Here is a 15,931-nt window from a genome sequence, read left to right on the forward strand (position 1 = left end):
ATGCCCAAGTTGCCACTCAATACCAAAGTGAATATTATATATTTCAGGGCAGAGAAGACGATGCAAGCCAGCAAGAAAGTCAGCCCAAAAGACGGAAGACAGACAAGAAGAAGAAACGCAAAAGCAAAGAATCTGCTGCTGTCAAAAAACAGTTAGAAAACGATGAAAAGCAGAAGACAGATGCTAGTGAAGAAAATAAAGAAAAAGTAGACGAGATATTTGAAGCAAAAAATAAAGAAAAAGAAGAAAACACAGATACTAAGGATACAAAGGCTGAAAAATCAGATGAAGATCTAGAAGATGGAGAATGCAGTGAATCAGGCAGTGATGGATCAGACACTGAAGAGAGCTCGGCACGAAGTACTTCAACTGCCAGTGATGATGACGATGACGGTAAATGAAATGTAATGTAAAAAGAAGGGGTGTTAATTGCTGTAATATCTGCACTTTTTATACGCCATATTAGGGCCTGCGCTAAAACGCGTGGTCGTTCGCACGCGGTTGCCTGCGGTGTGTATCCGCGCGAGTTTGATCGGAGGCCCTTATGGATCAAATGTATTTTATATTCAACTCATGTTACAACCTATAGCATAAATAACGTTTTAAATAAGTATTAACTCATTAGTCTAGCCTCTTGTGATATTTTAAGATAAAACATTTTTAATGTTCCAAACATACGCGTAAATGGCATAGAAGAATTTTCTCTAATAATTATTATTGACGGGATTGCTACCATGTACTTACCATGTCAATAATAATTATTATGTTAGTGACCATGAAAGTTTAAAACAATATAATTTTCTCTAACTTGTGTATTAATAAAGTATATCAATCCCAAAAACTGTGGCATCCAATGCTAGGTGTTATTTTGCAACAAAAGTTTAGTGTAATGTACTGTCTGTATACAGTACACAATGTATAACCAAGTAATATCTATTCCAGACGCAGTAGCGAAGCACCATCCGCCGTGCATGCGGGTGATCGTCAAGGAGACGAGTCTAGCCAAGCTGAAGGTGGGCAGTCTGTACCTCGTGACCAAAGATGGCGGCACCGTCGGCCGCGAGGGTGACCACCACGCTATAGTGTTGAGAGACGCCAACGTGTCCAGGGTACGTTTAGTTGTGTCATTTTTGTGTTAGAAATTACAGGTAGTAAGTAATGTTATTAAGTAAATGAGCAGTGTTGCCACCTCGGATTTTATTAAAGCGCCAAAACAAAAGCCAAATTTCTCCAGATTTCATTTGGACTAGAAAAAAACGCCAAATTACGCCAAATTATTCAGTGTAATGAAAACATACCACCAGGAGCCTTAAAAAAGTGCCAATTCTGATGGTAAAACCACCAAGGTGGCAACACTAATGAGGTGGGCTATCTTGTACTTCTAATACTTCGTGACCAAAGATGGCGGCACTGTCGGTCGCGAGGGTGACCACCACGCCATAGTGTAGAGAGACGCTAACGTGTCCAGGGTACGAAAGTGTTGCTACTTTATTATAAAGGGTTGTAATAAGGGTTACCATATTTGCGCTTACCAGTTGACGCCACCGTAGAGTCATTCGTTGACACAATGGCTCAGACAGTGGCGTCAACTGGTGAGAGCTCATGTAGTAGGAGAACTCTCACATTTCCTTTAATTAGGTTGGCGCCACTGTTGAATAAGGTCCACCAAGTAGTGAGAGCAAATGTGGGACATTTAATTAGTTAATTATATTGTAATAATCAGAGCTGACTGCGAATTTATAGTAGTTGTCTGTCTGGTAACCTTACCACCTACAAGATTTTTTTTAAATTTGATGCTAGATAGGACTTTATCAAAGCATGCATAAAATATTTATGAATATTATTCAACTTATTCCTTAGTCCATATTACTTTCTACAAGCTCTTGGATCAAGACTAATCAAGAGACAACGTCGTGTAAGTAAGTGCTAGACAATGACTTTTCGAACTATAATAATTATTTAATATTTCAGAATCACTTGGACATCAGATACGATCTGGCAGGCAGGACTTATATGGCCATGGATTTGGGTTCCAAGAATGGCACCATATTAAACGGCATGCGCATGAGTGAGAGCCAAGTTGTCAGCAAACCTATAGAGGTAAGATAAGTTTTGAATGTTATTATCCCTCTCACGCAAAACGAGAGAGTAACAAGAACGACAGTGACAGATATACCCGAAATTACGTAGACGAAACTGCTGTTTTTTTCCGTATGAATTTGAGTGTGTTCAGTATAAGTTTATACATATTGTCTATTGTACACAGTTAAAGAAGGTGTATATTTTTTTTGTATTTACTAATCACCGTACAATATGTTACAGATAATTCATGGCAGTATCCTACAACTCGGTGAAACCAAACTGCTATGTCACATACATGCAGGGAAGGACACGTGTGGACACTGTGAACCAGGCCTTCTATTGGAAAGTAAGATATTTTAATAAATAGTAAACTAGAATCGGACCTTACCTAACCTTTACCTACCTTTACTTGGTAGTAGTAGCTAAACAGTTGCCATAATAATTTGAACTTTATTGAGATAAAGTAAGGTTCAAAACCTCGCTCGCAGGATTGCTAAAATCAAGTGGCAGTGGGCGGGGCACATAGCTCGTAGAGACGATGGCCGTTGGGGCAGGAAAGTTCTCGAGTGGCGACCACGGGCTGGAAGACGTAGCGTGGGCAGGCCTCCTACTAGGTGGACCGACGATCTGGTAAAGGTCGCTGGAAGAGCCTGGATGCGGGCAGCGCAGGACCGTTCATTGTGGAAAACCTTGGGGGAGGCCTTTGTCCAGCAGTGGACGTCATTTGGCTGAAACGAACGACGAACGAAGGTTCAAAACCAATGAAAAACATTTTTCTCTATACCAGTTCAAGGATTAAAGATTTTTAGTGTTTCCAAAATATTAAAGTGAACTCTTATACTCCCCAGCTGAAGAAAAAGAAAAGAAAGCTGCCTACACTCGAACGTGTAGCGTACAGAAACAGCACCAACTAGAGTTGGCTCGGCTCAAGAACAAATACGCGCCTCAACCGAAAGCAATTGAGGAGACCGCGTATAACGACCGGGCGCAGGCGAGGCGAACTAAAGTCGGGTCTTCGCATCACGCTGAGAAGACTCAGTCTGCTGATATTGACTCGTAAGTATCTTTTGAGATATTAACATGTATTACAACAACAGTAGGGGCACTCCTCATCCAAAGACAATCAAGAAGACCGCTTATACCGACCAGGATTAAATAATTTCAGGGATTTAATGCGTAAATCAAACTAGGTCAATTGGTTGCTAATGTGTTTATTTAGCGGGTTAGTAGTTTTTGTCATAGAAATTGTTGAGCATTTTATAACCGACTCTGAAACAAAAGAAAAATGTCTTGTTGAAAAAAAAAGTTCATAATAATGTAATATGATGCCATGTAAAGCTGTGTTTCGTCGCCTCGGCAGGCCTGTTCATCTTCGCGAGTTTGCATCGAAAAAAAAAGACAAGGTCAGCTGGTAGAGAATGACTTATGGCATTAAGCTCGCCTGTTTGTACAGAACATTGTTGTGTGTGCAATAAAGTCTTTAAAAATAATTATTCTGTGGCCACGGTAAATGAAGCGATTCTATTGGTTTTTTACAAACACATCCCTCGCTACGCATTCTCACATATCTCTGGTGGAAACGCAGCCTAAAAGATACAATGATAGATAAAAGTGTAAACTGTAATTTTCCTATCTCGCGTCTCACCTCGGGACCAATATGTATAGCCAGCATCATGTCAAAGTCGTTAGCTCCCACTTGTATCTGTGCGCGGCCGTTCCCGTCAACCGTGACAGTTCGCCCGCGGCATGACGAGCCGTCCTTGTCGCCTGATATCACGTCACAATATTGGCCAGCGGGAAGACATGTCTGGAACAAAACGATTAACGATCATAGTTGACAGCCCCAATACGAACTGTCAAAATCTGTTTCCCCCTGAAAAAATATCACAGCAAAAGAAGGCTATATTTTTCGCTATTTCAAATGACTATTTTTTTAATGCAACTAAAATATAAAATTTTGGAGTTCAAACTAGCCAGAAAAACAATCAACTATCCCCCTTATTACTTGTTTTGCTTTATGTCAGACAGATAGCATAATCTTGATTGAAAGGTCTCAATTGAAATCTTAATCACCGACTAAAGTGATTGCGATAGAAGTTGAATGTAGATAAAACTGCTTGCTGGTACATTCAACTCTACACTACTCATATTTTGAAGTTCCGTACCTGTAGGCTCTGGTTAAGGTCCCAGCTGTCATTGTTGAAAGCAATAAACGCGTTGCCTCCACGGCAGAATGCGATCTGGTTGCTACCGTTGTCCCACCAGTCGTTGATGCTAGTGCTGGCAGCAGCGTTCCTGAATCCCACCATGGCATAGACCTGCCTCCAGCGGTGCTGGCAAACCCAGCCATTGCCGCACGTATTATCCTAGAAACATTTAATAAAGCTGTATTATTTTGGATACCTTTTAGATACCTAGGTACCTATTCAGTTAAGTGCGTAGGTGAGATCATAAATCTGAAAACAATAACAGATATAATCGCAATGCATTTTATCAATTAAACACTTTAAATTGATCCGATACCATCAAAATAACAATTACATGTTTAAGATTTGACATGAGATTAGTATTCGTTGGGTAGCATAGATAACAATAGGAAAATTACCGAATTGATCGCTGGGGAAATGATATTGCCTTCCCTGTCCATTGGGGGGCCAACTTCAGAATCCCAGAAGTCGAAACTGCTCATGATCTGCGGTTCTCCGTACGGGTGGGCTAGTAGAAAAGCCATGGCTGCCCTGTAGGGTTTTCCCTGTTTGTAAGTTAGGACTCCACCTCCGCCTCCGTGCCCTCTCTCATTGTCGTGGTTATCGATGAAGGTAAAGGAGTCACTATGGGCTAATAACCCCCATTGAGGCCCCCAGGAAGACAGCCATCTCAACTGGTTACTTCCTCTGAAAGCATTGCTCAGTTCCATTCCCACTTTGAACTCTGTTACTGCTCCAATAGGGGTGTATTCATCTCGACTAATAGCTTCGCCTCCGTAGTCGATAACTTCTTGATAAATGTATGGACGTGCATTTTCAGGGAACCCGTGATCTGTGTTCAGATTCTTTAAACGATTGTAGATGATTTCAAGGTCTTGTGGCCACATGTGTTTAGCTGCATCGATTCTGTTGAAACAATTTTTAACATGATGCATTAATATTTAAATGGGGACTAATTTATAATTATGTGAAAAGGTAATTTTTTATGCTCACCTAAATCCAGCGACACCATAGTCGATCAGCTCGTTCATAAAGTCTACTATCATGTTGCGCACGTGTTCGTCTGCTTGATTCAAGTCCTTTAGGCCGACCAGCTCACAGTTGCGGACCTGAAAGTATATGTTATTTAGGAACTTTTCCCAAAAAGTATAGTGAAAAAAAATCATTTTTTTGCTTGTGCCTTCTCTTCTGCCAGTCACTCTAACTAGGCCTTAGTTTACATGCATTTATTCCGCCCAAAAAAGGCTTGTATTTCTACTCACTCTCCAAGCATTGTTGACGTAATCCATGCCGTCGATGACGCAATGCGGCCAGTTAAAATGCTCGCTCCTGAAGGGCACCGCAGGATAGTCCCACTCCCTGAAGACGGCTGTGCTGCCGGCCGTGCCTACGTTCTCTGGAGGCTCGCCTGTCATGTGGTTGATTACTGCGTCCACGTAGATTCTGTGGAGGTTAACTTAATATTACTACTGGATTAAAGAGTGATTTGTGAGTTGGACCTTCAAAATCAAACTAGTCACAACGGCCCTATAGCCGGTATATCTTAACGTTTCACATCTGCATCTTTGATCTTCCGAATTAGTGACCAGTTGATATGATATAGGTTCCCACCAGGGCTTTTTTTACATTCATTGCAGTAAGTTCTTGTTGTGCCAAGATCTAATAAACCTCACCTGACTCCAGCTGCGGACCAACCCAGTGAACTGTCTTTTGTTTCCCTTTATGTTGTGAACAGTTGATACTAAGATATACAAAGACCCTAATGGAGCGGAAAATTAGGGTATTTTGTACGTCCATCCCATGGCAAGCATTATAGTAATGTGGAGATAAAACCCAAGAAATCTCACCTGACTCCAGCTGTGTTGCACCTGCGGACCATATCTGCAAATTGCGTCTCGTCTCCCGAGCGTGTGACCAGCTTATACGACATGGGTTGGTAGCGCTCCCACCAGGGTCGGTTGTAAGTCCATAGAATCACATTCTCATTGGGTGGCGAGATCTGTGGTGCAATATATTTTTTAATATTAGTAATTTGTGTTGGTTCATCACATTAGTTCCGCGGCAGGGTCGAACCAGCGTTCCTCGGATCTCGAGTCGCCCAGTCCAACACCTTCACCGTTCAGCTATTGTCGCCTAAGGGCGCTTTTAATTTAGACGTTTCGTGCCGCGCGTGGTGCGTCGCAAATCTTGCAAACGCACGGCAGACGCGCGGCAGGCGTGATTGATAGCGCCTTTAGATTTTCAGAGTGAAAAAACATTACCCAGGTGTTGTAAGAGATCATGACAGCGCGTTATATTTTGTTTTATCATCGTAATAATCTAATCACATAACTAATTATTTTGATATATTGAATTTTGTGTTCCATCAGTTACTATGCTTCTGGGAATTTCTCATTAATATCACACTACTTCGTTTGTTACTTCTTCACGTCTAAACGGCTGGAGATGGGGATACAATTTGGTATAGAGATAGCCGACACCCTGGATTAACACATAGGCTACGTTTTACCGTGGGTAACACTGCAGAGCACAGCTAGTAAATCTAGGTATACTAATCTAAGTATTGTCACTGCTAAGTGACTATGTGACCTATCAAAAATGATATCCCATAATTCCTAGGATATCATCAGAGCGAGTCGTTTTTGAGACGCCGTATACCTACTGCTTTTGTTATAATCTAAGCTCGTAAAATTTTCAGGACTAATTGAAAGTTCATGGTGTAAATTGATTAACAATGTTCAACCAACATAAAATAGTTGGTTAGAGGTGGTGATTGGTTTTGCGGAATGATTATTAGTTTAAGTACATAATATCTTCTTCCGTTACCTGAATACCAGCGTATCCCCTGGGTCCCAGGAACCGCTCGCACTCTGCAGCGATGTCGTCCCACTTCCACTCGAACAGGTGGACGTTCACCGACCTCCCTGGTACATAGTGAGGGTCCTTGTAAGCTGCACTGACGGCAGCCAGCACCGCCAGCCCTAGGAATGTTAGTTTGCCCTGGAATTAGTTTATTTACAACTTTATTGCACAAAGAACTAGATACAATATCATTTGGCAGGCCGAATGAAAATTAGAGGAGGAAAATTTGTATCATGCACGAGTCCGAATCCTTCCTCAAACTTTAAACAGATGCACATGTACGTTCTAATGAATAAATCTACTACTATACTATACTAACCATCGCGCCTATAGCACTCACACTATACTGATACGTTTACGTTTTACAATTATATACGAATAAGGGATCCGTTACACAATCTTTTGATAAATACTAAATGTTTTTATCTACATTGATCTGAATCAGATATTTAGGTGGCGTGAAGAATATTTCATTCTGATTCATTTGTTTTACGTCATTGGAGACCAAACGTTTAACTTACATACTTCGTTACTGCCCTCTAGACAAAATATCATTCGTATCAATTTTATCTGGAATCATTTCGCTCCGACGTTTTTGCATGTAGCTAGAATTTCTTCGCGCCATGAAGCGATTGTGCAATTGAATCTTTCACAGTTGTTACTTGGTCTATTAATTGATCGTCTACGTCGATATCCATTGCAGTTTTTTTGCTGTTACTTACCTACTTAAATATAAGATACAACAACGATTGTCTCAGACAACATACGATAACTAGATTTCACCTGTTAAATGGGTTTGCAGGTGTTCCTGATTTATATCACCTAATAGGCATTTACCTAATCCTTTGGCATTATAAAAATTATAAAGTAATTTGAATATTTTATACTTACTCTGTTTATCTTTGTTCTGGCAGGTTTATAACTCCAGAAAACAAGGGTTTCAAGCTGCTGGAGAAAATGGGCTGGTCGAAGGGCGAGGGCCTCGGCAAGGACAACCAGGGAGACACCGAACCTGTGAGTATCTTGCTTACCTATTTGTTGCCATTTGTATCTCATCATCATCACGACACACCTTAAATGTTCTGATGATATTATTATAATTGTGCCCCGCCCACTGCCACTTGATTTTAGCGATTCTGCGGGCTATGTCAGTTATTCTGGTTCTCCTACGAATCTCCTCATTTCTGATTCGATCACGTAGGGAAACTCCGAGCATAGCACGCTCCATCGCCCTTTGGGTGACCTTGAGCCTTCTTATGAGGCCCATAGTAAGCGACCACGTCTCAGCTCCGTATACCATCACTGACGAGCTGATCTGAGCTGGCCGCTGGGGCAGGAAAGTTCCTTTGTCCAGCTGTGGACGTCTTTCGGCTGAAACGAACGAATAGTAGTTATTATACATTTCACTGTTATTTTCCTTTAGCATTCATCGGAGGCACAAAGTTTTATAAAATAGTTATATGACTAGTCTTCCTAAAAACGAAAAATGTATACCAAAATTTTGTAGTACGGACGACGGCACGTCAAGGTAACCACTGTGGGTTCTTGTGCAGTTGTAATTGGGGCGAGTTTGCAACAAAAATGGGTAGCCTGATGTGCTGTCGTGTGTACATATACAAAACGCCAGTATCCTAAATGTAGGTATTAAAATTTCAATATGTGTATGTATGTGTAATATGTACTCTAATTTCTGATCATAACTAGTTACCTACCTAGTTACTAACTCCTGACAGAAAGTAATGGCAAATTCTTCAGCTCAACAATTTCATACCAATTAGTTAGGTGGCATTTCTGCGCTGTCGCTCTTTCATAAAATTGAATGATTTATTGTTTCCGTTAGCTCCTTATCCGTCCATCCTATAAGAATTCTTTACGGCTTTAAGTAGCTCTTTTCCACTAACTAGTTATGCAATACATAAGAAACGCTCTATTATTATTTACTGGATGTAACTAGTTAACTAGTGTGGCCGTTATTTTTTATTTTATTACGCATTTATGAATGCAGATGTAGCTTTATGTTTTACTTTATCTGTAACAATAAAGAAAAATGTCTCTATAGACGTTATTACATGTTATTTATGGCAGATTGACCCTGAAGCCTCTATTGATTAAAAGTAGACACCAAAGTAACCAGTAATTATGTTAAAAATTTACTCTAAACTGGAGAAATGAATTTTGGCGTGTGCTGCGAGTAGGTAAAGGTATACAAAAAATATTTTAAGGAGTTGCTCGTCATTTTTTCGTACCTTTATCTAAGTTTTATGTATATTTCTCTTAAATACTCTTACCAAACTCTCTAAAAATTTTTTAGTTTGCTTTTTTATCCAAATGAATATACTTCGTCGTAATTACCTACTACATTTTGGTTCCTTTTCCCCCTTTTAATGGTTAAGGTATCTTATGATTTCGTTTGTCTTTTTTCCTCAAAGTCAAAGCTAATGTTAACATTTTATTTATGGACAATATAAAGTCGTCAATCACTTTGAAGAAACATAATGAATTGTATCTCCATTTGGGCTGACGTGACTAATTAGTTCACAAGATCGTGTTGTCGTATCGTAAACCCAAAATCGTTGATATATTGAATCGTCAAAAAATGTGTATCTGATTCGCACAAAATAACTGCAGGGGTTTCGAATATATTTGTTATCAATCCTATAGACAGTTGTGATTGTATCTGGGATTCTGGGCTCGTGTTTTGAATTGGACTTACAAGACTCAATTCAAACCTAAGCATAACCTGTGATTTGCTAAATTTTAATCGTCAGGCAATTCACAGACTTAAATCTACGCTCGAGTTTGAATTGACCTCTGAGTATTGATTAGAAGCACGAGCCATAAACGATAGAATAGTCTCTAAAACATTTGAGCACTTTAATAATTTTAAAAAGGAACATTATCTGCGAATTTTATTCCATTATGATTACGATTGACGCGAAAGCGCGTCCAACCTTTCAAGGAAAGTCATCGCTGTACGTACAGGTTTTATTCTCCATTGCGCGGACCCTAAATGTGTTTTTATACTTTTTAGCAATAACAGGCTGTCTGTAGGTCAGGCGGGCGTGGGCCTACCTGGCCATTTAAAACAATTTACCCGTTTTTTATAGCGTCCCGTTTCACATTAGGCCCAGTCGAGTGATGGCATGCCATTAGCTGTTCAGACGGCGACTTTTAGGGCGGTTTTACGTTAGGCGATGCGAGCATTATGTTTAATGCGTCTGGTTCGCTGTCAGTGTTACAACATGCTGTAATAGCACCGTCATGATTTAGGCGGGAGGGATCAACGCGCCACTTATGTTATTCAAGACAAATGCTTTGGCCTTAGTTCGACTTGGATATTTCAATGGAATGACCCAAAACTAAACACCATCAAGTCGTCATTGTATATCTGCCTACTGCTTGATATAAAAAGATAATGATGTCAGACCAGACAAATCATGACCGACAATTAGTTATCCCTAGTACTAACTAGTCCGTCACTAGTTAGGTCTATTTGGCGACCAAGCATGGTTGTAGAGTTGTAGTGGTAAGAACGAGAGATGAGAATTATTCCTTCCCAGCTTAGAAGTTCATTTAAATTAATTCAAATCCCAACAACATTTTCAATGTCGTGAAACAAAAACTTAACAATGATCGGTCATTCATTTTGTTTTATTAATGCGTTTTTAAAGCAAACAGACGGGCTATTTTGCATGAGTCACACACCTTTGTTTTTCAGGGATTCGGGTATTTGCTGGCCCGCGCTATCAATCATGCCGAGAGCCGGGTTAGGCTCCGCGCTCAATGGCTGGTTGGCCGTCACGATTTTGAAAACGTATCGTAACTTACTTATTAATTAATGAAAATAATATACCTACTTTGAAAAGTATGGATAAAAATATTTGGGGGATTGGCTAACACATAGCTTTTTTCTAGTCATCGGTATCACAGATAACATATTACTTCTAATAGTCTAGTAACGCTAGTCGAGTTCAAACGCTTATTAGGGGCTCTTCTCAGGGAAAGCGTCACTAAGCGGAAATCTTAAACTAAGTAATTTTATCTATTTTAATATCTTCTACCTATAGATAAGTGCTCTAAGAAGAGCCTGAAATAAAGCATGCCCTACATTATCACTTCGGGGCAACACACGAGCTGGTACTTAAAAGAAGTGGTGAAAGAAACTCAGTATTTCAAGCCTAGGTCTACATTTTTATTTATTTAAAAGGGGACGTTATTTAAAATTAAAGAGCCAAGTTGGCCCAATCCTAGTCAATACACCAGCCTTAAGGTTTGACCATGTTTTCAGTGTTTGAACTAAACCTAATTAGACATACGTTTTTGGCTGCCCAGTGAGCGCAGCCCCGTAATAAGACCGTTTGCATTCCCTTCCAGTTTGCGCAAACATTGAATCCGATATGTCCCTGCCTTAACTTTGTATTTGCATTAGAAACGTTAACTGATATGTTGTCTTTGGTACGTTATTGCCTCATATCTCCATTTGGATCGATTTTTACTTGTTGTCGTCGGCATAAATAGCCCACAACTTTGTAGAAAGCAGTGCATGTTTGCTGGGATTATGGCTAGCTGTCACAGTCGCTGAGAATATCTAGAACTTGGCTACTTTGTAAACAGTGAGGACAGACTCGATTTAATACATGCTCACTTAATCTGGACTAGCCTGTTTAGTTTAGTGCTATCTTTACTAAGAAAGTAATTGATATGTACAGCGATGCGAACGGATATCAAGCTAAACACTATGGCATCTCTTCTACATGTTAATAGAAGTTATTTTGCTACAAAAAAAATTAAATCTGATGTGCTCTCTAGTGAATTATGTAGATTTTCTCGCTCTCTCTTAAAATTTGCATGCACGAATAAAAATCCCGAATAAGAAACATTTTAACAACTGTTTGAGATTATAAAAGTTAAAAATAACGAAAGATCAGGCCATAACATTTTTCTCTCTGTGTTGCCATAAAGGCACCAATTCGCAGGGGTCCCTAATAATTTGGGAGATACAACACAATGTAAGATTTTATTATCAATGTTGCAGCAATTAAAACACAATTGAGTGTATCGTTAACAAAAATATAAAACTGCCATAAACGAGAACCTTCTTTACTGGCGGCTTGGATGAGTATTTTATTGGGAAAAGTGTCTTTTCGGCATCAGAAAAACTATTTTTATTTTATTTTTTTTCTTAGTAATCACGGCAAATATATGCATCTTTCCCAAAGACCCTTTGTACTATGTTATGTGCAATAAAACTTTAATTATTAGCCTCTGCCCGCAGATACTTAATGCTTTTCTAAAGCATAAGTAGGTAGGTATTTTTCTTTCAATAACTGGTACTGGCCGAAATCTTGAAAGTTTTTTTAAAAGGTGAGCCTGTTTTACTCCCAACGATCTCCCAACAATGTTTCTTTGTAAAATAAAATTGACTTTTATTTCTCAAAGAAATCACCTCGGGCCTAACCAGTCACAACACAAATAGTTCGCATGATGGCACTGACAGAATCATGAACGGTTTCCCGTTATAGGTTGCGATGTAATTTAGTCATTTATCGTGCGTCCGCGCCCTCGGCCCTGCAACAAACTTGCAAGTGACTATGTTTTGCACTTCATATATTACAGCCCAACCAGCGCGCACGCATGGACATTCCGCTACAGAAATATATTACACAAATAACCATCTTAAATCGATGGAAGAGAATCTATTTTTATTTGGGAAAAGTTATCCTTTGATGTTAATTCGTCAATTGTAAATAAGCTGAATTTGATGGTCAGTTGGATATTGACGGAGTCGAAACGTGGAACATGACAGTATAACTGGTAAAGCAACTGCTGTAGCTGTATAAAAGAAATCCGTAATGGGAACTCACGGCGAAAACCAAACTTAAGGGTAGTCCAAAAATACGGCAAGCTAAATTGCATTGGTGGGTTATAATGATCTATCGCAAATGCAATGAAAAGTGGAGAGTAAACGGGGTTTCGCCACCAAGCCTTGGCAGACGCAATATGTAGACAGACGATGACCGACGAGTTCAAGAACGCACTCTTTAGCGCTGCCATTACCTGAAAAGATAAATATTGTCATAAATAAATTATAGTTCAAAGAAACCGCAATATTCGGATCGGACTATACATGCATTAAACTTCATTAACATGATAAACGTTATCGTACGCAATTTGTGCTTAATAATATGAAGCTAATTGATTTTAAATCGTTTTATGCGTCATGTAAAGTTGATGTTTCAAGTTTCAAGACTTGAGAACGCAATTTTAATAATGAGGATCGTAGTCAGTATGACAAATTGGCTATAAACCTACTTTATGATGCCACGGTACTTCGTTTAGTTGTAAAGTACGTGATTGCGTTTTTTATCATGTTAAAATTGACACTGATGTAACAATTTCAATCTAGCAAAGGGTGATTAATTCTTATAAATACTTCCGTTTCAAGTAAATTGTTGGGAAGCTAGTGATTACCCAGAGCGTATTCTATTAATTTTTTTCCTGTTTCATAGATGATATTTTACTTACAATTCGATTTCAATACATACGTATTAATTAGCCTGAAATAGACTACGCTCATCCTCTATTGTTATCGATAATGTCGAAATTGTTGAGAATTAAGTGATTTTTTGGGAATTTCCACAATTAAATCTTTTATAAGGTATGTAAATTATGTTTACAGAGAGGTTACAACTGCATACAATAATCATATATCGCTTAAATAACCGACATAATTCAGAAACTCTGATGTCCCCTGCAGGGCCTGGTTTTAAAGACTTATGACAGCTCTGCTCAATTTTGTACAAAAGAATGATGCCGTTGATGCTCCACTGATGCGAATTTTATGGTAATCGGGTCTACGAGATCTTCATCATCAGTGATGTAGTCGGTATAATATAATAATAATTGGATACTGTCTCGAATTTTTATTTTCAGACATATGTTTCCTTACTAACATCAACCATGTCACAAATTCATTTAAGTCCGTAATTTCCAATTAACTAATGAGGCAATTTGCTTAAATTTTTAAATTAAAGCGGTGCTGCCGTTAAAGGAACCTTAGCCATAATTTAAAACTCTTACCGAAATTGTTTCTCAATTTGATTAAATGATATCGGACGGCAAGTAAAGCTACAATGTTGCACCGACGCACACTGGATCGAGCCCATACAAAGCGTTGGACATCGCTTCCTTACTCAGTGTTTTTAAAATAAAATGAGATTGCGTCAACGTAGTAACTTCAAATTTTTACAGTGTAAGGTTGACAAGTTTATCTTTCTAATGTGATAGATTTTACTTATTAGATGGCAATTAATATAAGTGAAAAAAAATCTTAAAATATAGTGATGAAAAACTTGTATTTATTGTTCAATTAAAAGCAAATACTCACTCATTTTGGTCTGTTTCCATATTTAAAGAGTAACATAGTCTAACAATACTCTAAATTTATTCTCATTAAGTGTTAAAATTATTAAAGAAATATTTTTGTAAACGCCTGATTTTTCATTGCACACAATCACTTTGTTCGATTTTGTCGAGCTTGTTTTCATATTCTGTTAACTGTTAGATACATAATCTAACAATACTCTAAATTTATTCTCATTAAGTGTTAAACTTATGAAAGAAATGTTTTTGCAAACGCCTGATTTTTCATTGCACACAATCACTTTGTTCGATTTTGTCGAGCTTGATTTTATATTCTGTTAGCTGTTAGATACATACTAATGCAATTTTATAGGGACTTAGCGGACTACAAAACTGACTCCAATCAACAGATTGCCTAAGCCAATCTACGTTTGTAGCTAAAAACTGGTGCTCATTATAATGACACTACTTCTTCTTGCGACAAACAATGTCAATGAAATTATTGTTTTTTTTTTATAGTTATCTGATAAATAAAATGTGTAACTCAGTACCTACCTAACACAATCATAAATGAAGAAAAAAATACATACAAAATGTATGTATGGTATGTACTAAATTCAACGACAATCTTTTGAGATGATGACAATATGATTTTTTTACTATATCTGTTTTATAGTATTTCTTTATGTTCATAAAGTATTAACTACGTTAGTACTTACCTCTGTTTATCTGAAGAGAGTGTATGCGAAAACAGCTCTAGTATCCTAGCTAAAGAACTAGCGCGATCTTTCATCGTGGTTTTTAATAATGCATACAAATCTCTATTTGACTTGAGGTTTTTCATTTTAATGAGTATTTTTACTGAATTGCACACGATAAACAACTCATAAACCAAAATAAACATCTTTGGTTTACCTGACATTATTTTAGTGTAACGAATTTTACCTAAGTTAATTTTGCTATGCGGAAAAATGAGGCGCTTTTATTTAGTTTTTTGTGATTTTCTCGAAAATAGGGATGAATAAGGGTCTAAAAACTGAGTAATAATATCGCCCACGTTGTCATCTATCATCTCTCATTCATGGTTTGTTAAAGATCGCCCAAGATGTCAACTAAAACACGCAGTTTTCATTAAAAAAAATACCTTTTAAAAATACGTCAAAATAGCCAAGCTAGAAGTTTTTTAGGCACTCATTTTAACACACAGATTAAGATAAAGGTATAAGATAATACATTAATAAGTAATAACATAAAACCAGTGAACGAAATTGGATAAATTGACAATACAAACAGAAGTCAGAAAATCCATGATTTTGACTTTGTTCACTTTACGGTCGCACCACATAACTATGATAGTAGATCATGACTTGATATTAGTGATATTTGATAGAATGAAGTCTCATCTTTCAATTTATATG

At 38.2% G+C, this 15,931-nt stretch overlaps 2 protein-coding genes across 3 annotated transcripts in view; one reads left to right on the plus strand and one right to left on the minus strand.

The window, feature by feature from the left end:
• The window catches only part of LOC135079966 (angiogenic factor with G patch and FHA domains 1-like), a 28,793-nt gene that overhangs the window by 1,441 nt on the left and 11,421 nt on the right, over positions 1–15,931 (plus strand). Inside the window, exons 5-10 of one of the 2 annotated variants that reach the window (XM_063974613.1) lie at positions 48–393; positions 943–1,109; positions 1,972–2,100; positions 2,323–2,428; positions 2,931–3,138; positions 8,066–8,165. In XM_063974613.1, coding sequence (XP_063830683.1) covers positions 48–393; positions 943–1,109; positions 1,972–2,100; positions 2,323–2,428; positions 2,931–3,138; positions 8,066–8,165 — 1,056 coding nt within the window. The remainder of the gene's footprint in view (positions 1–47; positions 394–942; positions 1,110–1,971; positions 2,101–2,322; positions 2,429–2,930; positions 3,139–8,065; positions 8,166–15,931) is intronic. The other variant, XM_063974614.1, reaches the window with a different exon arrangement.
• Positions 3,278–7,538, minus strand: LOC135079968 (alpha-amylase 2-like). The gene is made up of 9 exons (XM_063974615.1): positions 7,471–7,538; positions 7,116–7,289; positions 6,137–6,288; positions 5,552–5,732; positions 5,283–5,398; positions 4,688–5,195; positions 4,248–4,448; positions 3,728–3,889; positions 3,278–3,351 (listed from the first exon to the last, which is right to left on the minus strand). The coding sequence occupies exons 1-9, from the start codon at positions 7,471–7,473 to the stop codon at positions 3,340–3,342; spliced, it is 1,509 nt and encodes a 502-aa protein (XP_063830685.1). The 5' UTR covers positions 7,474–7,538; the 3' UTR covers positions 3,278–3,339.

Source organism: Ostrinia nubilalis, chromosome 17 (genome assembly GCF_963855985.1).
Source record: "Ostrinia nubilalis chromosome 17, ilOstNubi1.1, whole genome shotgun sequence".
In the NCBI taxonomy this organism is placed as follows: Eukaryota; Metazoa; Arthropoda; class Insecta; order Lepidoptera; family Crambidae; genus Ostrinia; species Ostrinia nubilalis.

Coding starts and splice junctions, on each gene's coding strand:
- LOC135079968 (XM_063974615.1), bottom strand. Junction 5,733..6,136: donor TGCAACACAGCTGGAGTCAG/GTGAGATTTCTT, acceptor TAACCTCCACAG/AATCTACGTGGACGCAGTAA. Junction 5,399..5,551: donor ACGTCAACAATGCTTGGAGA/GTGAGTAGAAAT, acceptor ATATACTTTCAG/GTCCGCAACTGTGAGCTGGT.